Source organism: Stegostoma tigrinum, chromosome 18 (assembly GCF_030684315.1).
Source record: "Stegostoma tigrinum isolate sSteTig4 chromosome 18, sSteTig4.hap1, whole genome shotgun sequence".
Lineage (NCBI taxonomy): Eukaryota > Metazoa > Chordata > Chondrichthyes > Orectolobiformes > Stegostomatidae > Stegostoma > Stegostoma tigrinum.
The window spans coordinates 18,246,741-18,266,665 of record NC_081371.1 but is presented as its reverse complement, the minus strand read 5'-3'; the positions used below and the strand labels follow the sequence as shown (position 1 = coordinate 18,266,665).

Here is a 19,925-nt window from a genome sequence, read left to right as displayed (position 1 = left end):
AAAACAGTCATCACAACATGATGATATACAAATGCAGAAAAGCTGAAAATATCCAGCAGGTCTGGTAACATCTGGTGAGAGATGCCAAGGTAGCAATTCAGGTTAATACCCTTTTGTCATATTTCTAGTAGTTATAGTATCTTGCTCTTACCATATACTGCTATTCAAGAAAAACTGCCATTGCAAAGATGACTCAAGTGCACAGGAGGAAAAAAAAACATATTTTGTTTTGCATTTTAAGTAATGAATACATGAAAAATAACATACAAAAATTAAGCCAAGTCACAGTTAGAAATTTAACGATCCCTGTACAGTCACCATCTGTTAAACAATAGGGTTTGGAAAAGCAAGTTTGGGCTCCAATAATTATGCATTGTGTTAGAAGGTATCCAGTATTATGCATTAACAGAAGGATATCCAGAGTGCTGATCATTACTTCCTCCATCATTGACCTCCGTTTTCGTCTTCATTTTTAAATTACCATCCTTGAACAGGAAAGAAATATATTATTTTAAAGTGGTCTTCTCCCAATCCTTCAAACAAAGAACAACTCTCATTTCTTTGCTTCCTAATATCTTCAGACTATACTCAGACCAAGGTATATATCCAGTCAGATGGATACTTATACAATAGGCATTGGTTGGAGACAGCATTCCAGCTTTAGTGCAATATGAAACAACATCAACTCCCACCTGATGAAAATCAAACACGCTGTCTAATTTTGGTGAAGTACCACAACAAGCTGGGTTTTAATGGTGTTCAGAACTTCCTAAAAACTGGATGAAGCCACTTTCCATGTCTGCTTTACAGATTGAGGTGGAAGCCTCCACCCACAGGTTAAAATGTGTACAAGCAGGTCAATTTAAAAAAAAATTGACAGCCTCTCACAATGACTGCATCTCTAACTCTGGTCTGGAACGTCCAGGGTCAAGTTCTGCCAACCCCGGACATGTGTGTCCTAACATGCAGAGTTCAAGAATAACATGAATTCATTTCACGACATATATCCTACAACTCTCAAACTTGAATCTATTTGTAAACGTAACAAATCAAAAACTCTGAACACGAATTCCATGGCAGTAGATTACCTTCTCCAGCTTAAGTCAACAAAGCTCAATTGGTTCACACTTAAAAATGTGAATAACTACTTGATGTCAACGACTAAACAAAAATTTATAAACTCTGTCACCAAGTCCAAGATAACAGCTCAGTGGCTTTGATTGTCTGGTGGACTAGTTAAGGCAGGAGCAGAGGTTCCCCAGCCCCTGTCTGAGTGGCCCTAAAGAACCACTGGATGTCAAGTAACATTCAAGTATTTCCAGTTGGGCACATTATCAACCTAACCAGATTGGTTACAAGTTTCCTAACTGAATCAAGCATTACATAGAAATATAGAACAGCTTTTTAAAACAAAAGGCTTTTTGTTGTAAGAAAACAAATGACCTGTTCAGACATGTTGTTAAAACTTGAACCTGAGCCCAGAGGTATGGACACAATAGCCACAAGAGGCTCCTGCTTGGACACATTAAGTTATGACATCTGGAACAACGATGAGATAAACTTGGGATATTTTGGCCCAGAAGTAGCACTACCACAGCATCACCAGAGCCTCTATCCTGGCTTTTCTTTTTGTAAATCAGGCAGAGGTAAACCTCCATCTCATGCACCTAAATTTCTGTTGACCAGTCTGCATTGAATTGATTATTTCAGCCGTGTCAGTATAAATCCATCCCAATGTCCAAATTAGGAAGGGATTTTTCATTTGTTTCAGTAAGCCCCTCAGTAGTCACATCTGCTAAAGTATACAACTCAAAAGGGATAAATTTCAGGCTCTGGTCTGTAGTATTTCTCATGCATAATAGCTACATGAGCAAGGCAAGAGGGGGCCGTGTCATAGCAGTAGCCAGTAAGGAGGGAAGAGCAGATCATTTGAATAGCTAATTTTCTGAAGTGATCCAAAACAAGGGTTTTCAAATCAGGCTTCAAGAACTGAAGTCCTTGAATCATCCTCAAAATAAAATGGAACTGCCAAGTTTATGAGGTCTTCACAACAGTGGTAAGTGTCACTGTTTCAGTAAAATGGAATCTTGGATAGATGACTTAGATTGCAATTCAAGTAGATCCAGAATGCTGCAAAGTACTGATGGGTTCTCTTAAACCAAATGCAAGGTTTGATCCCTAAGCCCCTAGCACTTGCCCAAAACAGGGGAGATCCTCAGCATGAGCACATAATAGCAAATCAAGGCATATACATACTTAGTAGGAAATGCAGATGCTGAAGAATCTGAGGTAACAAGGTGTAGAGCTGGATGAATACAGGAAAGAAGGGTCTAGGCTCGAAACGTCAGCCTTCCTGATCCTCTGATGCTGCTTGGCCTGCTGTGTTCATCCAGCTCTACACTTTGTTATCTTATATACATACTTACATCACTTGGAGATTTATAGCACGTTATGCTGAAGGTTGAGCAGGCTCAATAGTAGACTGGTAACGCGGTTTGTCAGTTGGTTGTGGAGCATCAGGTTTGCTTGCTTGCGAATAGATACGATCAGAATAGCCCTGGTTTCTCACATGAGTGGTGTAGGTTCGTGGAATCGGCTGCTCCACTGCAACTAATTCTTTTGACCCCCTGTAGGAGAGAGATTACACAGGGACTGAAAAGTACAACTTCAGTAAATCCGTTGTTTCAATGAGTCAGTAGAGATATGATAGACATATGGATTTGGACAAAAAGCTTCACTGCCCACAATTTTTAATAGTATGATTCACGAGGTCCCTTCTGCTCCCACACCTCATGCCTGGAACTGACTGTTGAGCATTACATATACAGCCTGGAAAAATTAGAAATGACTGAAATATAACCTCACTGTCAAATCAAAACATTTCTGCGACCATAGATACATCAGTGGCTGACTAATCACAGCCAGAAATAAACAGTTTAAACACGGCTAAAATGGTAAGTAAAAGAAGGCTTCAACTGCTCTATGGATACAGTAGTATAGTAATTGTGTTATTGGATTAATAACCTAAAAACTGGACTAAATCCAGTAGAAGTGAATTAACATCCCAGCATGACACTTGCAAAATTTATATTTAACCAACGTTTCCAAAAGCAATCTTGCAATAGTGACTGTACAGCTGCCAGTTTGTCCATGTGGCTTATCAATGCATTTTCGAAGAGGAAATCTGCAATACTTGCTAACTAAACTCAAGACAAGATAGAAAAATGTGCACAGAAAATCAGGATTTTCCTTCTGGTCATTATGCATGATTTCTGAAGGCTTTTATACATGAGTTCTTGAGGGCCAGGTTAAGCTTAGCTGCATTCCCAGCACTTTCTAAGCACAAGAAGAAAGATTGGCTGATTCTTCATTCTTGTCTGGTTAGGGTTCTTGTACCTTGCCCAAGTTCAATTACCCAAAGATGCTTGCAAATGAATTCCAGGTCAATCTTGAAAGCAATGCAGCTGCTTTGCTGATAAGCAAGAGGTTGTAGGAAAATAGGACAACAATTTGGCCACAACAGAGTGTGTCTGGCTTCCTATTTAGTTCCATGTCTCCATTCTTCCTTTCTAAATATCACATTACATCACAATATGTTAATCTTCCATGTTCTACAAATTATGTGGGAATGCAATCATTTAAGATTGCCCACTGTTCCGTCATAAAAACCAATAGAACTACAGATGCCGTAAATCAGGAACAAAAACAAAGTTTCTGGAAAAGCTCAGCAGGTCTAGCAGCATCTGTGAAGGAATAAAACAGTCAACGTTTCAGGTCTGGTGACCCTTCGTCCGTTGTGAGGAGGGGTCACCAGACCCTAAACGTTAACATTGTTCTTCCATACTGCTTTCCTAATACTCACCATAACTTAAAGATCAGCATGGTGGCGAGGCTACAGAGAAGTAGAAAGAGGAGAATGGAAAGAATTGTTGTGATCACCACCATTCCTCCAGTCCTCCCACCTGGTGAAATGCTGAAAACAGTAGGCTCCACCACTGGAAACAAAGAAAAGTAGTAAGTGTTACAAACTGATCACATACACAAACACTTGCACCCTGGATACATTCAGGAATTAGTCTTAAGAAATGAAATAACATAGCTATTTAAGAAGTGAAACAAATCCCTGGTGATAGTGATGCTGGCTTTTTTTGAAGGGGCGCAGAGAAAGACAAATAGAATAGAGTTCAGGGCAGGACTCTGTCAAAAGAAGACTCCTAACATTTACGCTGTAACTAACCTTTACACATGCTGCATACAAACATTAGAAATAATTCCAAATTTCATTTTGTTTGAAGGACTTAATTAAACTGTAAAAATAATCTACATTTCAATTTCTTTTAAAACGAAAACAACTTTAAAACATATTCAGCTATTTCAAATAATTCATCCTGTAATTATAATTGAAATATTTCCCTGCACCCGAGGTTCTTGAGTAGATTTGTAGCTTGGGTTGTGGGTGTTGAGGTTGCTTGGCTCGCTGAGCTGGTTCATCAGTTCGCAAGCGTTTCATTACCCTGCTGGGTAACATCATCAGTGTAGCTCCGGTGGTACTTAAAATTCCAACAGACCCCAGAGTTTAAATACCAGGCAGGAAAACACAACAGCGCTTCATCAGAGGCTTCACTGATGATGTTACCCAGCAGGGCAATGAAACGTCTGCGAACTGACAAATCAGCTCAGCCAGCCAGCCAACCAACCACAGCACTTCCTTGCACCGCTCCCATGGGATTGCACAGCACCAACTTTCTCAACTATAATCAATATACTGATCCCCATTTCCTCTTTTCCAAAGTTCAGTCATCTCAAATTCAACTCTTTAGCAACAGATTCTCGAAGAAGGTTTACTACAGATAATTCAAAATCTGTACAGCAATTGTGAAACAATGCAGTCTTCAGGCTACTTTGGTGTCAAGTTTAGCCAAAGACTTAGAAACTCTGAGGCACGTCTGTAGCAGCACATTATATGCATGAGATAACTCTGAAAGATTTCTAGCGCTATGTCCCCTGTTTCATTTCACTTGACAAAATGTTCAGTCTTCTGCTAGAAGCCAAGTAAAATCCGGTGCTGCAAAGTTATTGCCTCGGTTCTCCAGGCTTTTGCTTACATCCAATTAGCTTCACACAGATGAGCTTTGACCCAGATTTCTTCTAGATGCACATTTTGTTAATTTATCTCACTTGGGAAAGTACAAGAATCCTGGCCACACTAATGAAAAAAACAGCAAATGCTTCCTGTGTGTTTAGAACAGCTAAGCAGCGCAGTCCAGGTCAGTCAGGTCCTCAGGGCCTGAAGCTTTATATATTGGAGCCACAAAGCAGTTTAATACAAACTGTCAACAATCAACACCCAAATTCCAGAGATTCCATGGAACTGAGACCAAAATTCAGAACTACTCAATGCAACTGTAGCAAAAAAAAACTCAAAAAAAATCAGATGGAAAACTCACCGAAAGATTCATACTGAACAAAGGATGTAGTTTCTTTTAAAAACAAATTTGTGTAAACATTTATTAAAACTTAAGTGTAAATCCTTCAAGTAAAGATTTGCTGGTTGGAACACACAGATTTCAAACAAAAATGTAAAGTCATCAATCTAGAGAAATTCACAGTGTATTTTAGGAATTTAAAAAAAAACAAATGGCAGAAGTTAAACATAAGAATTAAAAATTGCAGACATTGGGAGTTCAGGAACCAAAATGATTTCACAGATAGGGGGTGGTGTGAGCACAGAAATTGGTGCAACATGCAATGCAGGAAGCAGAACTCTACAACCGTCCAATACCAGTTTTTGAAGTCAGAGTCATCAATTGAAACAAAATCCACAGAGCACTACAACGTGACATAACTTATTATATGTCAATGGTCAAAAGCAAAATTCCCTCCAATCTCCGATGGCAAAAGAATGAAATCAGAAAAATTCAAGTCAAAAGGCATTCCTAGTTTTACAGGAGTCATTGAACTTGTAAATAATGCTTGCTTAGGCTACAGTGGGAGTATTTAAAGCAGTTCCAGCTTTATAGAGTCAGAGTCATACAGCACTAAAACAGACCCTTCAGCCCAATTTGTCAGTGTTGAAGAAAATAGGACAGATAGGTTCAAACATTACACTATTCAAAAAGAACGATCTTCTTTGTAACTTGTACATGTTAGCAGTGGTCAGGCACATTTGGAACATAGCAACCACTTTTAGGCATCAGTATCTATTAAAAGGTCAAGGCCATGGAAGAATAAAAAGGGAGATACGGGAGGAAAGGATTTTGCTTGAAAGCTATAAACTCTAAATGGAAATTAAATAAAGTGCAACGCTGAGAGAGTTGGAATAGAGAGCTTCAGTTGAAACTCCTGCACAAGACTGGCACAAATCAAGAACAGAATTTCAGAACAAACCTAATTTAAGAGACTAACTAAAGTTACCAGCCTATGACTGAGTTGGACGAGAAGGGAAATAAAAACTGTACATTTCAAATTTGTACTACTAACCGGTACTCATTAAACTGATGTGATCAGGCCAAGCTGTTGCTTGCTAAACTGAACAAATACCCAAAGAGGAACACTAACCTTGGAGAAGAGAGATGGAGTCTGACCAGAGTGTTTCAACTTCAATTGCGCTTGTAGATTCATTTCGTACAGCATACTTGAATCTGTGAGATTTGAGAAAAGATTAAAAGTAGATGCACACATTGACATGCCATAAAACTAAATCAATGGCTAACCAAGAATCAATGCTCAAAATGTACATGCCTCTGATCTACAGCCAGGTAAAGCTACTGCACCTACGTACTATCACAGGAAAGCTTGTTTTTCTGCAAGTGATTGTTATATTTATCAATCCAAATGATTAGCTGGAAATGTCTCCTCTTCCTATTGTAGTGACTGTATCAAGTGGACCTGAGAATATGGATTCTCTAACTGGACCAGATTAACAGCTCCAATCAGGGAGCTGACCGATATAAACAGGGGTGTCACAGTTTCTGCTCACTCTGAGCTGGCTGTGATGAAGCTGGATCAGTATCAAGGATTCTCCATGTGTAAATAAAGGGTGACTTGGTATATGTTCTTTCACCTATCCTATCCTACTTTTGTCTTTGGGGCTCACTGGTGAAAGATGTATTACTGATGCATTCTACTTTCAGGTTGCCACAAGATGTTAGGAAATGGATTTTTAGCTAAGTTATGATGATTCTAGTCCAAAACACCTATATCCTGATCCAAAAGTGACAGTAATGACGTTGCACTAATATAGAAGGAGTTGTCTATTATGTGAAGTAATTTGAAGTCAGCATTATCCATTCACGTTATCACTGAATTAGGTCAAAATAGATTTTAATTTGACGTCTGTAAAGTTATCTTTAAAGACCGAAATAAAAAACAAAGTTCTGGAGAAACTGACAAGTCTGGCAGTATCTGTAGAAAGTCAAATGGAGTTAACATCTAGTTGACTGATATTTCTTCAGTTCCATTACAGGCTATTCTCTTTCCATCTAGACAAACTATATCAGATTGATGATAACAAGATGTAGAGTTGAATGAACACAGAACGCCAGGCAGCATCAACGGAGCAGGAAAGTTGACGTTTCAGGTCTGGACCCTTCTTCAGAAATCATTTCTGAAGAAAGGTCCAGATCCAGATCATCAGCTTTCTTGCTCGTCTGATGCTGCCTGGCGTTCTGTGTTCATCCAGCTCTACACCTTGTTATCTCAGATTCTCCAGCATTGGCAGTTCCTACTACCTCGGATATCAGATCAACTGTGTTTCTCCTGTGCTTTCTGATTCAAAGACATTAAAACATGGATGCAAGGTAAAAACAGAAGGCTATTTGGCCTATCCATTGAGTCATAATGAGCTCATGGCTGATCTGATCTTCATCAATTCCACTTCCCTGCCTTTTCCCTGTAACCCTTGATTCCGTTAATGATTACAAATCTGTCTATCTCAGCCTTGCATATATTTCATGACCCAGACTCAACAACCATTTGTCATGACTAGCCTTACACTAAAATCGTGCCCTCTGTTCTGCTGGGGAAAACAATCTTCTACACCCACCCTGTATAGCCTCTCTGAATCGTACATGATTCAATATGGTCACTTCTTGCTCTTCTAAACTCCAATGAATACAGGATCAACCTTCTCAACCTCTCCTCATAAAAGCCTAGTGAACTTTCTCTGGACTGCCTCCAGCGGCAATACCTCTCTCCTTAGGCAAGAAGACTGACACTGTTTGCAGTATTCCACCTGTGATCTAATTGGTGTCTGGTTTGATTTTAGCAACACTTCCCTATTTTTACGTTCACGCGTAGAATGAACTGCCAGAGGAATTGGTGGATGTGGGTATAGTTACCAGACTAGATCAGGTTAGAATTATCTGGTCGGCACAAATAATCGATGAGTTGGATAAAAGGGTCAGTTTCCATGCTGTAATACTCCAAAAGAGACATTTTGTTAAGTACATGAATAGGAAAGCTTTGGAGGAATATGGGATATGTCCAAATGCAGGCAAACGCGACCAGTTTATTTTGGGAACATGGTCAGCGTGGACTGAAGGTTCTGTTTCTGTGCTGTATGACTCTGATTTGAAATAAAGGCCAACTTTCTATTTGCCTTCCCTCTTAACTGCTAATTTTGGATGCCAGTTTTTTTTGTGATTGGGCACCAAGATGGAGAAAGTCCCACAGGGCTGCAGTCTTCTGCAGTTTTAATCCACTTTAAAAAATGTTCAGCTTCTCTACACTTTGTAGCAAAATGCACAATCTTATATTTCACCTACCAAGGTTTTGACCACTCATTCAATATATTTCCTTCTATAGATTCTATCATTCTCACCATTTGCCTTCCCACCTACTCCCATTATCCACAAATGTGGCACCAGTACATCTACTTCCAACATTCAAGTCACCAACAAGCATTGCAAATAACTGTGGCCACAGTACCGATCCATGGGACGCTCCACTGAGTTACAGGTTGCCACCGTAAAAATGCCCTCTTATCCCAACACTTTTCTGATGAAGGGTCTAGGCCTGAAACATCAGCCTTTGTGCTCCTAAGATGCCGCTTGACCTGCTGTGATCATCCAGCCCCACACTTTGTTATCTCTTATCCCAACTCAGTCTTCCATTAGTTAGTCAATCCTTCCAATAATGTAGAGTCTTGTAGGCGGACATAAGAGATGCCAAGGGGTAGAAAATATTGTTGCAGGTTGTCTATAGACTCTCAAACAGTAAGGGAGATACAGGGGAAGGCATTTAACAAGAAATCAGAGAGGCATGCAGTAAGAGTACACCAGTAATGATGGGTGAATTTAATTTACATGTAGATTGGACAAACCAAACTAGCAATGCTATCATAAAGGAGGATTTCTGGAGGGTATACATGATTTTTTTTTGGGACCAATACATTGAGGAAATAGACAGAGAACAGGCTGTTCCAGATTAGGTACTATGCCATGAAAATGGATAAATTAACAATGTTGTCCCTTGGGTCACAGCAACCATGATATGATAGCATTCTCCATCTTAATGAAGTATTAAGTAGTCAAATTTGAAACTAGGGTCTTGAATCCAAATAAAGGGAACCAGGAGGATATGGGGCACAAATTGGCAAGGATAGATTAGGGAGCCTTATTAAACAGTTTAATGATGACTGGACAATGGCTAATATATAAAGCATGTGCGTGTGCGCACAAATTACAATTATTCATTTGTATCTAGCGCAAAAAATAAAAACAAAAATGAAGAAGTGGCTTAACCATGACTTACAACAGAAATTAGGGATAGCATTAGATCCAAAGAGATATAGAAAATTGCCAGAAACAAAATGCTAGCCAGAGGATTGGGAACATTTTTGAATTCATCAAAAGAGTACAAAACATTTCATCAAGAGAGAGACAAACAGACAGACGCGAGAGCGAGACAGAGAGAAGTTGCAGGAAATATAAAAACTAACCATAACTAAAAGATTAGTGAATACAAACGTAGGTCCTTACAATTCAGAAGCTGTGGAAATTATAATGGAGGAATCAAAGAAATGGCAGAAGACTTGAGGATCCAAGGTTGAGAGGGTGGAATTGAAGGATGTCAATATTAGAAAGTATATGGTGTTGGGGAAATTAATGGGGTTAAAAGGCTGCAAAATCACCAGGGCCTAATATTCTGCATTCCAGGATACTAACAAAGTGGTCCTGGAAATACTGGGTGCATTGGTGGTCATCTTCCAAAATTCTGTACACCAGGCTGTGATTCCTACAAATTGGAAGTAAATGTCACGTTGCTCTTTAAAAAAGGAGGGAATTTTTTAAAAAAGTAGGCTAACTAGTTAGCCTAACATCAGTAATGAAGAAATGTTGGCGTTTATTAGAAAAGACATAATACAGAGCATTTAGACAAATATGGGATTGGAAAAAGCCATTGTGGGTTTATGAAGGACAAATCATGCTTCACCAATTTACTGGGGTTTCTGAGGATCTAATAAGTAGAATAGATCAGACAGAATCAGTTGATATTGTGTCCTTGAACTTTCAGAAGGCTTTTAATTTAAGTTGCAATAAGAGGTTAGCGGGCAAAATTAAATCACATGGAATAGAGGGTATTATATTAGCATGGATTAAGAATTGTGAGAGCTACAGGCAACAGATTGGAAATATGTGTCTTTTTCCAAAGGGCAGCCAGTGACTAGTGGTACCACAAGAATCATGCTTGGGCCCCAGCTATTCACCATGTATATAAATGACGAGGGAATCAAGTGCAACATTTCCAAGTCAGTTCAGGACTCAAAACTGAGTGGGATTGAGAGTTGCTAGGAGAATGCAAGAAGGCTTCAAGGTGATTTAGACAAGTTGACTGAGTGGGTAAACATATGACACAATGTGAAGTTATATACTCGGTGTGAAAAATGGAAAAGCAAAGTATTATTTAAATGGTGATGTATTGGAAAATGTGGATGTGCAAAGGGATCTGGGTGACCTTGTACAACAGCCAAGGAGACAGACAGACACAGCAATCAGTACTTAAAAGCACATTGTTTCCCTTCTGTGCCAAATTCCTAGTCTGAACCAATTTCAGCCTTTGGCTCATTCAGTTAGCGTCTCCAATTACATTTTTTTTCCAATTTCCCAACCAGATACTGTATTTTGCTTTTGTATAAAGAGCTTCGCTACAGTTAAACAACCAGGAACATTTCTGTCTACTGGAACTGGTGTAAAATTCTTCCCACAGTTCCCACTAAGAGGAAAGATTTAGATCTTTTACCTGTATGTTGCACCAGCTTTGAGTGGTGCATTACAAATCTCTGGAGGGTTGCTAACTTGGTTCAAGCACTGGACATCATTTCCAGCTCTGAAAAGATATTCATCAATCTCAGCCTGGATTCTTGTCGGATCTGTGCTCGCCATGAAAGGTGAAGAGGTACAGGTAGCGATGGCAAAGCTTGCAGCACGGTATGGCCCAGTTGCTCCTCCTCTTGTTTGTTGATAATTTCTGATCATAGTGCCAATTTCATCTGAGAGTGCTGCAAACAGAAGTCTCATTAATGTCAGTTCAGCTGTTTGGTTTATTTAGTTTTCCCAACAATCTTAAAAGGTAGCAAATTTTGAAACGGAACTTATTGTTTGAATGTACATCATCACCATCCCGTAGGCTAAAAGGAGGCAACTAATCACAGGCAATTGAAATGGACTTGTTCCTATTCTTAACTTACGGTAAGGACATTACTGCAGATATTACAAAAAAGTGCCTTACTCTTTTATGGCACGTGGGCATTACTGGCAAGGGTGGCATTTGTTGCCCATCTCTAACTGTCTTTGACCCAGGTAAGGATGGCAGATTTCCTTCCCTTAAAAAAAAGGATACGTGTAAGCAACAGAAAGCAAAGTGTGGAGCTGGAGCAACACAGCAGGCCAGGTAGCATCAGAGGAACAGGAAAGCTGACATTTTGGGTCGGGATCCTTCTTCTCCTGATCTAAAACATCAACTCTCATGTTTCTCTGATGCTGCTTGGCCTGCTGTGTTCCTCCAGCTCCACACTTTGTTATCTTTGACTTCAGCATCTGCAGTTCTCGCCATCTCACATTTGTAAGCAAGATGAGTTTTATGACAATCAAAAATAGTTTCAATAACTAACATTAATGAGATTAGCTTTAAATTCATTGAATAAAAGAAATCTGGAATTAAAATTCCACTACTCATGGTGGGATTTGAACCCATGTTCTCAGAGCATTTCCTAGACATCCGGATTATTAGTCTGGAGATGTTGTTACTGTTCCAGCACCCTTCCATAGAAAGAAATGTCAAGGTGTACCAATAGCATAAGCCTAAAGATCAAGAACAGAACCACAGTAAAAGCAACCTTTGTTCTAGAACAATATACTTTTGTCCAATAAAAATGTTCTAACCATTATCTAACAGAATATTATCACATGGTTTACCAAATGCTATTTTAATGAAGCACTCTTACTGCAATAGGAGTACTTTGCAATGGTGATTGGTAGCCCAAAAAATGTTTAGTTGGACATCTCTAGCCTCACAACAAAAGCTTATGGTTCAAATGAATGTTTTCCTGCTTAAAATGGATAAAACCTCAAGGCACTTTATTATTAATCCACAAGACATATCAATCATGGAAACTCACCAATAACTCAGTTAATTAGTATTTTAAAGACCTGGCAGAACACTAACATGTTCAGATCCTTTATAAAACGACAGGAGTGAGGGCTGTTGAGCCATTGTGGTAGGGTCTCCAGTTCTAAGCCAGAAGGCCTGGGCTCAAGCCCTACCTGCTCCAGCGGTGTGCAGGATTATCTCAGAATGGTTTAATTTAAAAATATCTACAATAGGAGGAGCTGAACTTTCCTCTCACTATTGGGATGACTAAAGCCAATTTCTTCATTTCCTAACTAATATGTCCGACCACCTCCCCTCCCTCCCTCTGGTAATAGTCCGAGGTTAAGCCATTCCATTTATACCTGTCAAATCTGACATTGAGATGAACTTCCATTTTCATACTGTTACCACCAACAAGACTTCCTATGTCCAGAACACTAAGAGAAATACTTGCATCAATGTCACATTTTTCATGACCACTGGATAATTCCAAAGTACATTTTGAAGTTGTAAATGTAAGAAATGTGACAGCAAACTATACAAACAGTGAATGTGTGAATTATCAGATATTCTGTTTGCTGAGAAATAAATATTGACCAGGGTACCAGCTCTTCTCTAAAAGTAGTAGAATATCACTACAGGATCTTTTACGTCTATCTAAAGCAGGCAGACAGGATCTCCATAGCTGCTCATCCCCTGCTCGAAGGCTTTCAGGTAGGACATTTTTGTCTCTGGCATAGACTTGCCTGGTTTGAGCATGACTTCTGGTCTCCCACATGTTATGCTTCATAACTGTCATAATCCAGAATTCTACTTCTTGTGTCTTAACTTGCATCAAGCTTCATTCTCCTATCATGCCATGATTTGTTCATGGAATGTGGGTGTCACTGACTAAGCCAGCACTTATTGCTAATCTCTGATTGTCCAAAGGACAATTAAGAGTCAACCACATTGCTGTGGGTGTGGAGTCACATGTAGGCCAGACCAGGTGAGTAAAGTAGATTTTCTTCCCTAAGAAAGGACATTAGTGAACAGTTCATCCACTTCCCTAAACCCCTCCTCTTCCTCCTTTACTTTGATGACTGTTTTGGCACTGCCTTGTGCTCCCATGAGGAGCTCGAACAGTTCATCCACTTCAGCAATGCCTTCCACCCCAACCTTAAGTTCACCTGGACCATCTCTAATACCTCCCTCACTTTCCTGGACCTTGCTGTCTCCATCTCAGGCAACCACCTAGAAACCCATATCCATTTTAAGCCCACCGACTCCCACAGCTACCTAGAGTACACCTCCTCTCACCCACCTTCCTGCAAAAAAACAAAAAGCCATGACCTATTTCCAATTCCTTCACCTCTGGCTCCAGGATGAGGCATTCCACTCCCATACATCTCAGAAGTCCTCATTTTTCAAGGACCACAACCTCCCCCGCCCGCAGTGGTCGAGAACACCTCGACCGTGTCTCCCGCATTTCCCCCAACTCAGCCCTCACATCCCCTCTCCACAATAACAACCAAAACAGAATCCCTCTCATCCTCACATACCCCACCACCAACCTCCAGATCCAACGCATCATCCTCCGATACTTCCGCCATCTGCAATCCAACCCCACCAAAGATATTTTTCCATCCACACCCTTATCTGCTTTCCAGAGGGAAAACTCTCTCCATGACTCCCTTGTCCGCTCCACACCCGGCACTTTTCCCTGCAACCGCAGGAAGTGCTACACCTGCCCCAACACCTCCCCCGTCACCCCTATCCCAGGCCCCAAGGAGACTTTCCACATCAAGCACATGTTCACCTGCACATCTGCTAATGTGGTATACTGCATCTACTGTTCCTGTTGTGGCCTCCTCTCCATCAGGGAAACCAAGCAGAGGCTTAGGGACTGCTTTGCAGAACACCTACACTCGGTTCGCAATAAACAACTGCACCTCCCAGTCACAAGCCATTCCAACACCCCCTCCCATTCCGCAGACGCCATGTCCATCCTGGGCCTCCTGCAGTGCCACAATAATGACACCTAAAGGTTGCAGGAAGAGCAACTCATATTCCACTTGGGAACCCTGCAGCCCAATGGTATCAATGTGGATTTCACAAGCTTCAAAATCCCACCTCCCCCCATTGCATCCCAAAACAATAGACAACAGGTGCAGGAGTAAGCCAACTGGCCCTTCAAGCCGGCACCACCATTCACTATGATCATGGCTGATCATCCACAAACAGTATCCTAATAGACAACAGACAATAGCTGCAGGAGTAGGAGCCAGCCCAGCCTGTTCCGACCTCCTTAATCTGTCCTTCCTCCCATCCATCCCCTCCTCCCACCTCAACCCTACCCCATTTCCTACTTACTAACCTTATCCCACACCCTTGACCTGTCCGTGCTCCCTAAACTGACTTACCCCCTCCCTACCTCCCCACCCACACTCACCTTTACTGGCTCCATCCCCGCCTCTTTGACCGGTCTGTCTCCTCTCCACCTACCTTCTCCTCTATCCATCTTCTATCCGCCTTCCCCTCGCTCCCTATTTATTTCAGAGCCCCCTTTCCCGAAGAGGAGTCTAGGCCAAAATGTCAGCTTTCCTGCTAAGCCTGCTCTGTTCATCAGCTCTACACCTTGTTATCTTAGTGGGAACTAGAGATGCTGGAGAATCTCTCTTACAATAATGAACAAGATGGTTTTTTATAAAAATCAGCAGTGGTGACATTTTCACCTTTAGGCTAGCTTTTTGTTCCAGATGATTACTTTAAATTCAAAATATCACCATCTGTGGGGTAGGATTTAAACCCATATCCCCAGAACATTAACATTGGCTTCTGGATTACTAGTCCAATGACATCGTCATGATGTCTTGCTGGCCTTTATTCATTCCCAAATCAAAAACTACTCTCATTTTTCAAAGCACTCCATGGCCCCCACCATATTGGTGCTCCCCTAATTCTAGTTTCTTGTAATCCCCAATATTGAACCACACCTTCAGCTGCCAAAGCTCCAAGCTCTGGGATACTTTCCTACACCTTCCCCAGTGCTTTTCTTCCTAAGCTCCACTTTACAAGCCAGTGCTCTGCAGGCATTAGTACTGGGGCCTTTACATCTCTTTTATTGTTCATCCATGGAATGCAGGTGTCACTGACTAGGCCGTCTCTAGTTGCCCAGAGGGCAGTCCCTAGTGCAGTTAAGAATGAGCCACATTACTGTGGGTCTGGAGTTACATATCAGCCGGACCAGGTAAGGACAGCAGCCTATTTTTTCCCTAAATATATAGTCCCAACATATACTGACAGTCTCTGACAGACAGGCACAGTTTCAAACGTTGCAGATGGTAGAAAACTTGAAGCCTGTTTAAACTGTGAGGAGGATAGTGTAGAACTTCAAATGTTGGCAATTAAGTTGGTGGAATTGGCAGACAGGTGGCAGATGATAACCACTGCAGAGAAATGTGGTGATTACTTTTGGCAGGAAAACATGGAGAGACAATACCAAATGAAGCACAAATTTTAAAAGAGGATGTACAAGCAAAGGGGCCTGGGTGTCTACATACAGAAGTCACTGAAGGTAGCAGACAGGTTCAGAGACCAGACAACAAAGCATACAATGTGTGAAAATAGATAAGTCCCCTGGGCCTGATGGGATTTATCCTAGGATCCTCTGGGAAGCTGGGGAGGAGATTGCCGAGCCTTTGGCATTGATCTTTAACTCGTCATTGTCTACAGGAAAAGTGCCAGATGACTGGAGGATAGCAAGTGTGGTTTCCCTGTTCAAGAAGGGGAGTAGAGACAATCCTGGTAATTATACACCAGTGAGCCTTACCTAGGTTGTTGGTAAAGTGTTGGAAAAGGTTATCAGGGATAGGATTGATCACCATCTAGAAAAGAATAATTTGATCAGGGATAGTCAGCACGGTTTTGTGAATGGTAGGTCATGCCTCACAAACCTTATTGAGTTCTTTGAGAAGGTGACCAAACAGGTAGATGACAGTAAACAGGTTGATGTGGTGTATATGGATTTCAGCAAGGCATTCGATAAGGTTCCCCACAATAGGCTATTGTACAAAATGCGGAGGAATGGGATTGTGGGAGATATAGCAGTTTGGATCAGTAATTGGCTTGCTGAAAGAAGACAGAGTGTGGTGGTTGATGGGAAATGTTCATCCTGAAGTCCAGTTACTAGTGGTGTACTGCAAGGGTCGGTGTTGGGTCCACTGCTGTTGGTCATTTTTATAATCGCCCTGGATGAGGGCGTAGAAGGATGGGTTAATAAATTTGCAGACGACACTAAGGTCGGTGGAGTTGTGGTTAGTGACAAAGGATGTTGTAGGTTACTGAGAGACATCGATAAGCTGCAGAGCTGGGCTGAGAGGTGGCAAATGGAGTTTAATGCGGACAAGCGTGAGGTGATGCACTTTGGTAGGAGTAACCGGAATGCAAAGTACTGGGCTAATGGTAAGATTCTTGGTAGTGTAGATGAGCAGAGAAATCTCAATGTCCATGTACACAGATCCTTGAAAGTTGCCACCCAGGTTGACAGGGCTGTTAAGAAGGCATACTGTGTTTAGCTTTTATTAATAGAGGGATCGAGTTCCGGAACCAAGAGGTTATGCTGCAGCTGTACAAAACTCTGGTGCGGCCGCACTCGGAGTACTGTATACAGTTCTAGTCACCGCATTATAATAAGGATGTGGAAGCTTTGGAAAGGGTGCAGAGGAGATTTACTAGGATGTTACCTGGTATGGAGGGAAGGTCTTACAAGGAAAGGGTGAGGGACTTGAAGCTGTTTTCATTAGAGAGAAGAAGGTTGAGAGGTGACTTAATTGAGACATAAGATAATCAGAGGGTTAGATAGGGTGGATAGGGAGAGCCTTTTTCCTAGGATGGTGACGGCGAGCACGAGGGGGCATAGCTTTAAATTGAGGGGTGAAAGATATAGGACAGATGTCAGAGGTAGTTTCTTTACTCAGAGAGTAGTAAGGGAATGGAACGCTTTGCCTGCAATGGTAGTAGATTCGCCAACTTTAAGTACATTTACGTCATTGTGGGTAAGCATATGGACGTACATGGAATAGTGTACGTTAGATGGGCTTCAGATTGGTATGGCAGGTTGGCACAATAGCGAGAGCCGAAGGACCTGTACTGTGCTGTAATGTTCTATGTTCTACAATGTCCTAGACTTTATTAACAGGTGCATACAGCACAATAGCAAGGAGATAGCGTTAAATTTGTATAACAATTTCAGCCTCAATGAGGGTACCACAATTTAGGAATGATGTGAAGACTTTAAAGGAAAATAGAGAAAAAAGGTTCAGAAGAATGGGTGAAGGAGTGAAGAACTTCAGCTGCCCAGAAAGATTGAAGTTATGTTTTTACCTTTGAGAAGGCCGAAGATGTGCATGTTGGGTGGCTTGGCCATGCTAAACTGCCCGTAGTGTCCAGAGATGTGCAGGCGATGTGGATTAGCCGTGGGAAATGCAGGGTTACAGGGATAGAATAGGGGGTGTAAGTCTGCATTAGATGCTCTTCAGAAGGTCAGTGTGGACTCAATGGGCCAAATGGCCTGCTTCCACACTAGATTCTAGGGTTTTAAAGGTACAGAGAAGACTTAGTCAAGGTATTTAAAAATCGTGAGGGGTCTAGACAAAATAGATCAAAGGAACCTGTTTCCCTCCATGAAGCGTTTAACAATGAGTGCACAGAGAGTCATGGTACTGGGCAAAAGAAGCAACGAGACAAAACAAAACTTATGCAGAAAGCATTTGGGGTCTGGCATGCACAGCCTGAGCGTGTGACGGAGGCAGGTTCACTGGAACCATTAAAAAGTAAAATTAGGAAATGTAGATTAGATTAGATTCCCTACAGTGTGGAAACAGGCCCTTCAGCCCAACAAGTCCACACTGCCCTTTGCAGCATCCCACTCAAACCCATCCCACTATAATGCACACACCCCTGAACACTACAGGCAATTTAGCATGGCCGATCCACCTAGCCTGCACATCTTTGGACTGTGGGAGCCCGTGATGTGAAAGGGAAGGTGGTGCAGGATTATGGGGAGTAGCACTAAATTCATTGCACATTCACAGGGGCTGTACAGTCACTAATGGGCCCAATGGTCTCATCTTGCATTATAACACTACTGATATTCTATGAAGTGCACTTGCACCAAATTTAACTTCGACCCAATAAGGAAACACAAAGATTGCTGAGCCCCAGATGCCAGTGATGGCAACGAGTTCAAGCATCAAAGACGTATTTAGTGAATTGCACTTTCCAATAGTGCAATGACTTTCCTGATTGGAAATCCCCCAGTTATTTGCGCCTTATTTTAATTTAATGGCTTAATTGGTCATTTAAATGTACTAGGACTCCTTGTGTGTAGAAACAGGGAGGCGCCTCCGACGATAAAGAACGCTTCACAAACTGCTTCATCTCAACTATTTCTACAGACTTACAGGTCGCGTTGGCTTGCACTCCGAAAACTTCCACAATAGTACCATTAGGAAAGAGGCAAATCGGCTTGCTCAGAGTGATAGTGGTCGCAGTTCGGATAACTAGAAGGTCAGAGGTCAAGGGAACTTCTGGTTTGAAATTCACAACTATGGAGAAAGAGACGACATTTAGTTTAGAACATTTTTAAGAGTAAATCTATGGAAACAAAACGAATTCGAACAAACAAAGAATTTGTACTAAGAAAGAGCTTAAATGTCATAAATTTGCAGTTTTCTGACTTACCGACACTGACTGCAGATGGAATCCAAACACACAGTAAAAATACCACCTTCATTTTAGTAGGAAAACTCCCGAATTACTCCTTTTTAAGAAAAGCAAGCAAGCGGACTGAAAGAATCAGCGAGTCTAAGTGAATGAGGAATATGCAGTTCAAACTATCTCAAGTCAACGTGCTCGTTTAACCTGTCCTACCAGTCTGCCAGCTCATCGACCACTTCTGCTAAACTTCACCCTCACTGCCTTCCTGCTTCCTCGTGTTTCAAAATTGATTTTTCAATAAACAGGCAAACCGTGACTCGCAAATATAAAGGGAGTTGTATTTAAATCAGTTGGGTGACTGAAGGGATTGTGCATTGCCCTGAGCCTGTCATTATAAACAAGATGATCCCGGTCTTCCAATGAGCAAGCTGTTACACACTCGGACATTACATTGTCGAGCTCAGCGGTTACCGAGGACAGTCAGGATTGAGACGATAAACCGACTTGTTTAGTAAAATCAACATATTTCACCCGAAAAGTACCAATTTGTGCATTACACTATGCTGTGGAAAAAGATCCTTCAGATAATTGACCTCCGAATAAGCTTCCCACCATGTATTTCTGCCATGACTAAG

The 19,925-nt window shown here is 41.4% G+C and overlaps 1 protein-coding gene across 1 annotated transcript; it reads right to left on the bottom strand.

Moving 5' to 3' along the window:
* Window positions 1-208: 208 nt before the first annotated feature.
* LOC125460646 (uroplakin-3a-like) lies at window positions 209-19,571 on the bottom strand. The gene is made up of 7 exons (XM_048548292.2): window positions 19,315-19,571; window positions 19,035-19,178; window positions 11,242-11,500; window positions 6,559-6,641; window positions 3,863-3,995; window positions 2,427-2,627; window positions 209-485 (listed from the first exon to the last, which is right to left on the bottom strand). Exons 1-6 carry the CDS (start codon window positions 19,364-19,366, stop codon window positions 2,450-2,452), a joined length of 849 nt encoding a protein of 282 aa, XP_048404249.2. The 5' UTR covers window positions 19,367-19,571; the 3' UTR covers window positions 209-485; window positions 2,427-2,449.
* Window positions 19,572-19,925: the final 354 nt, after the last annotated feature.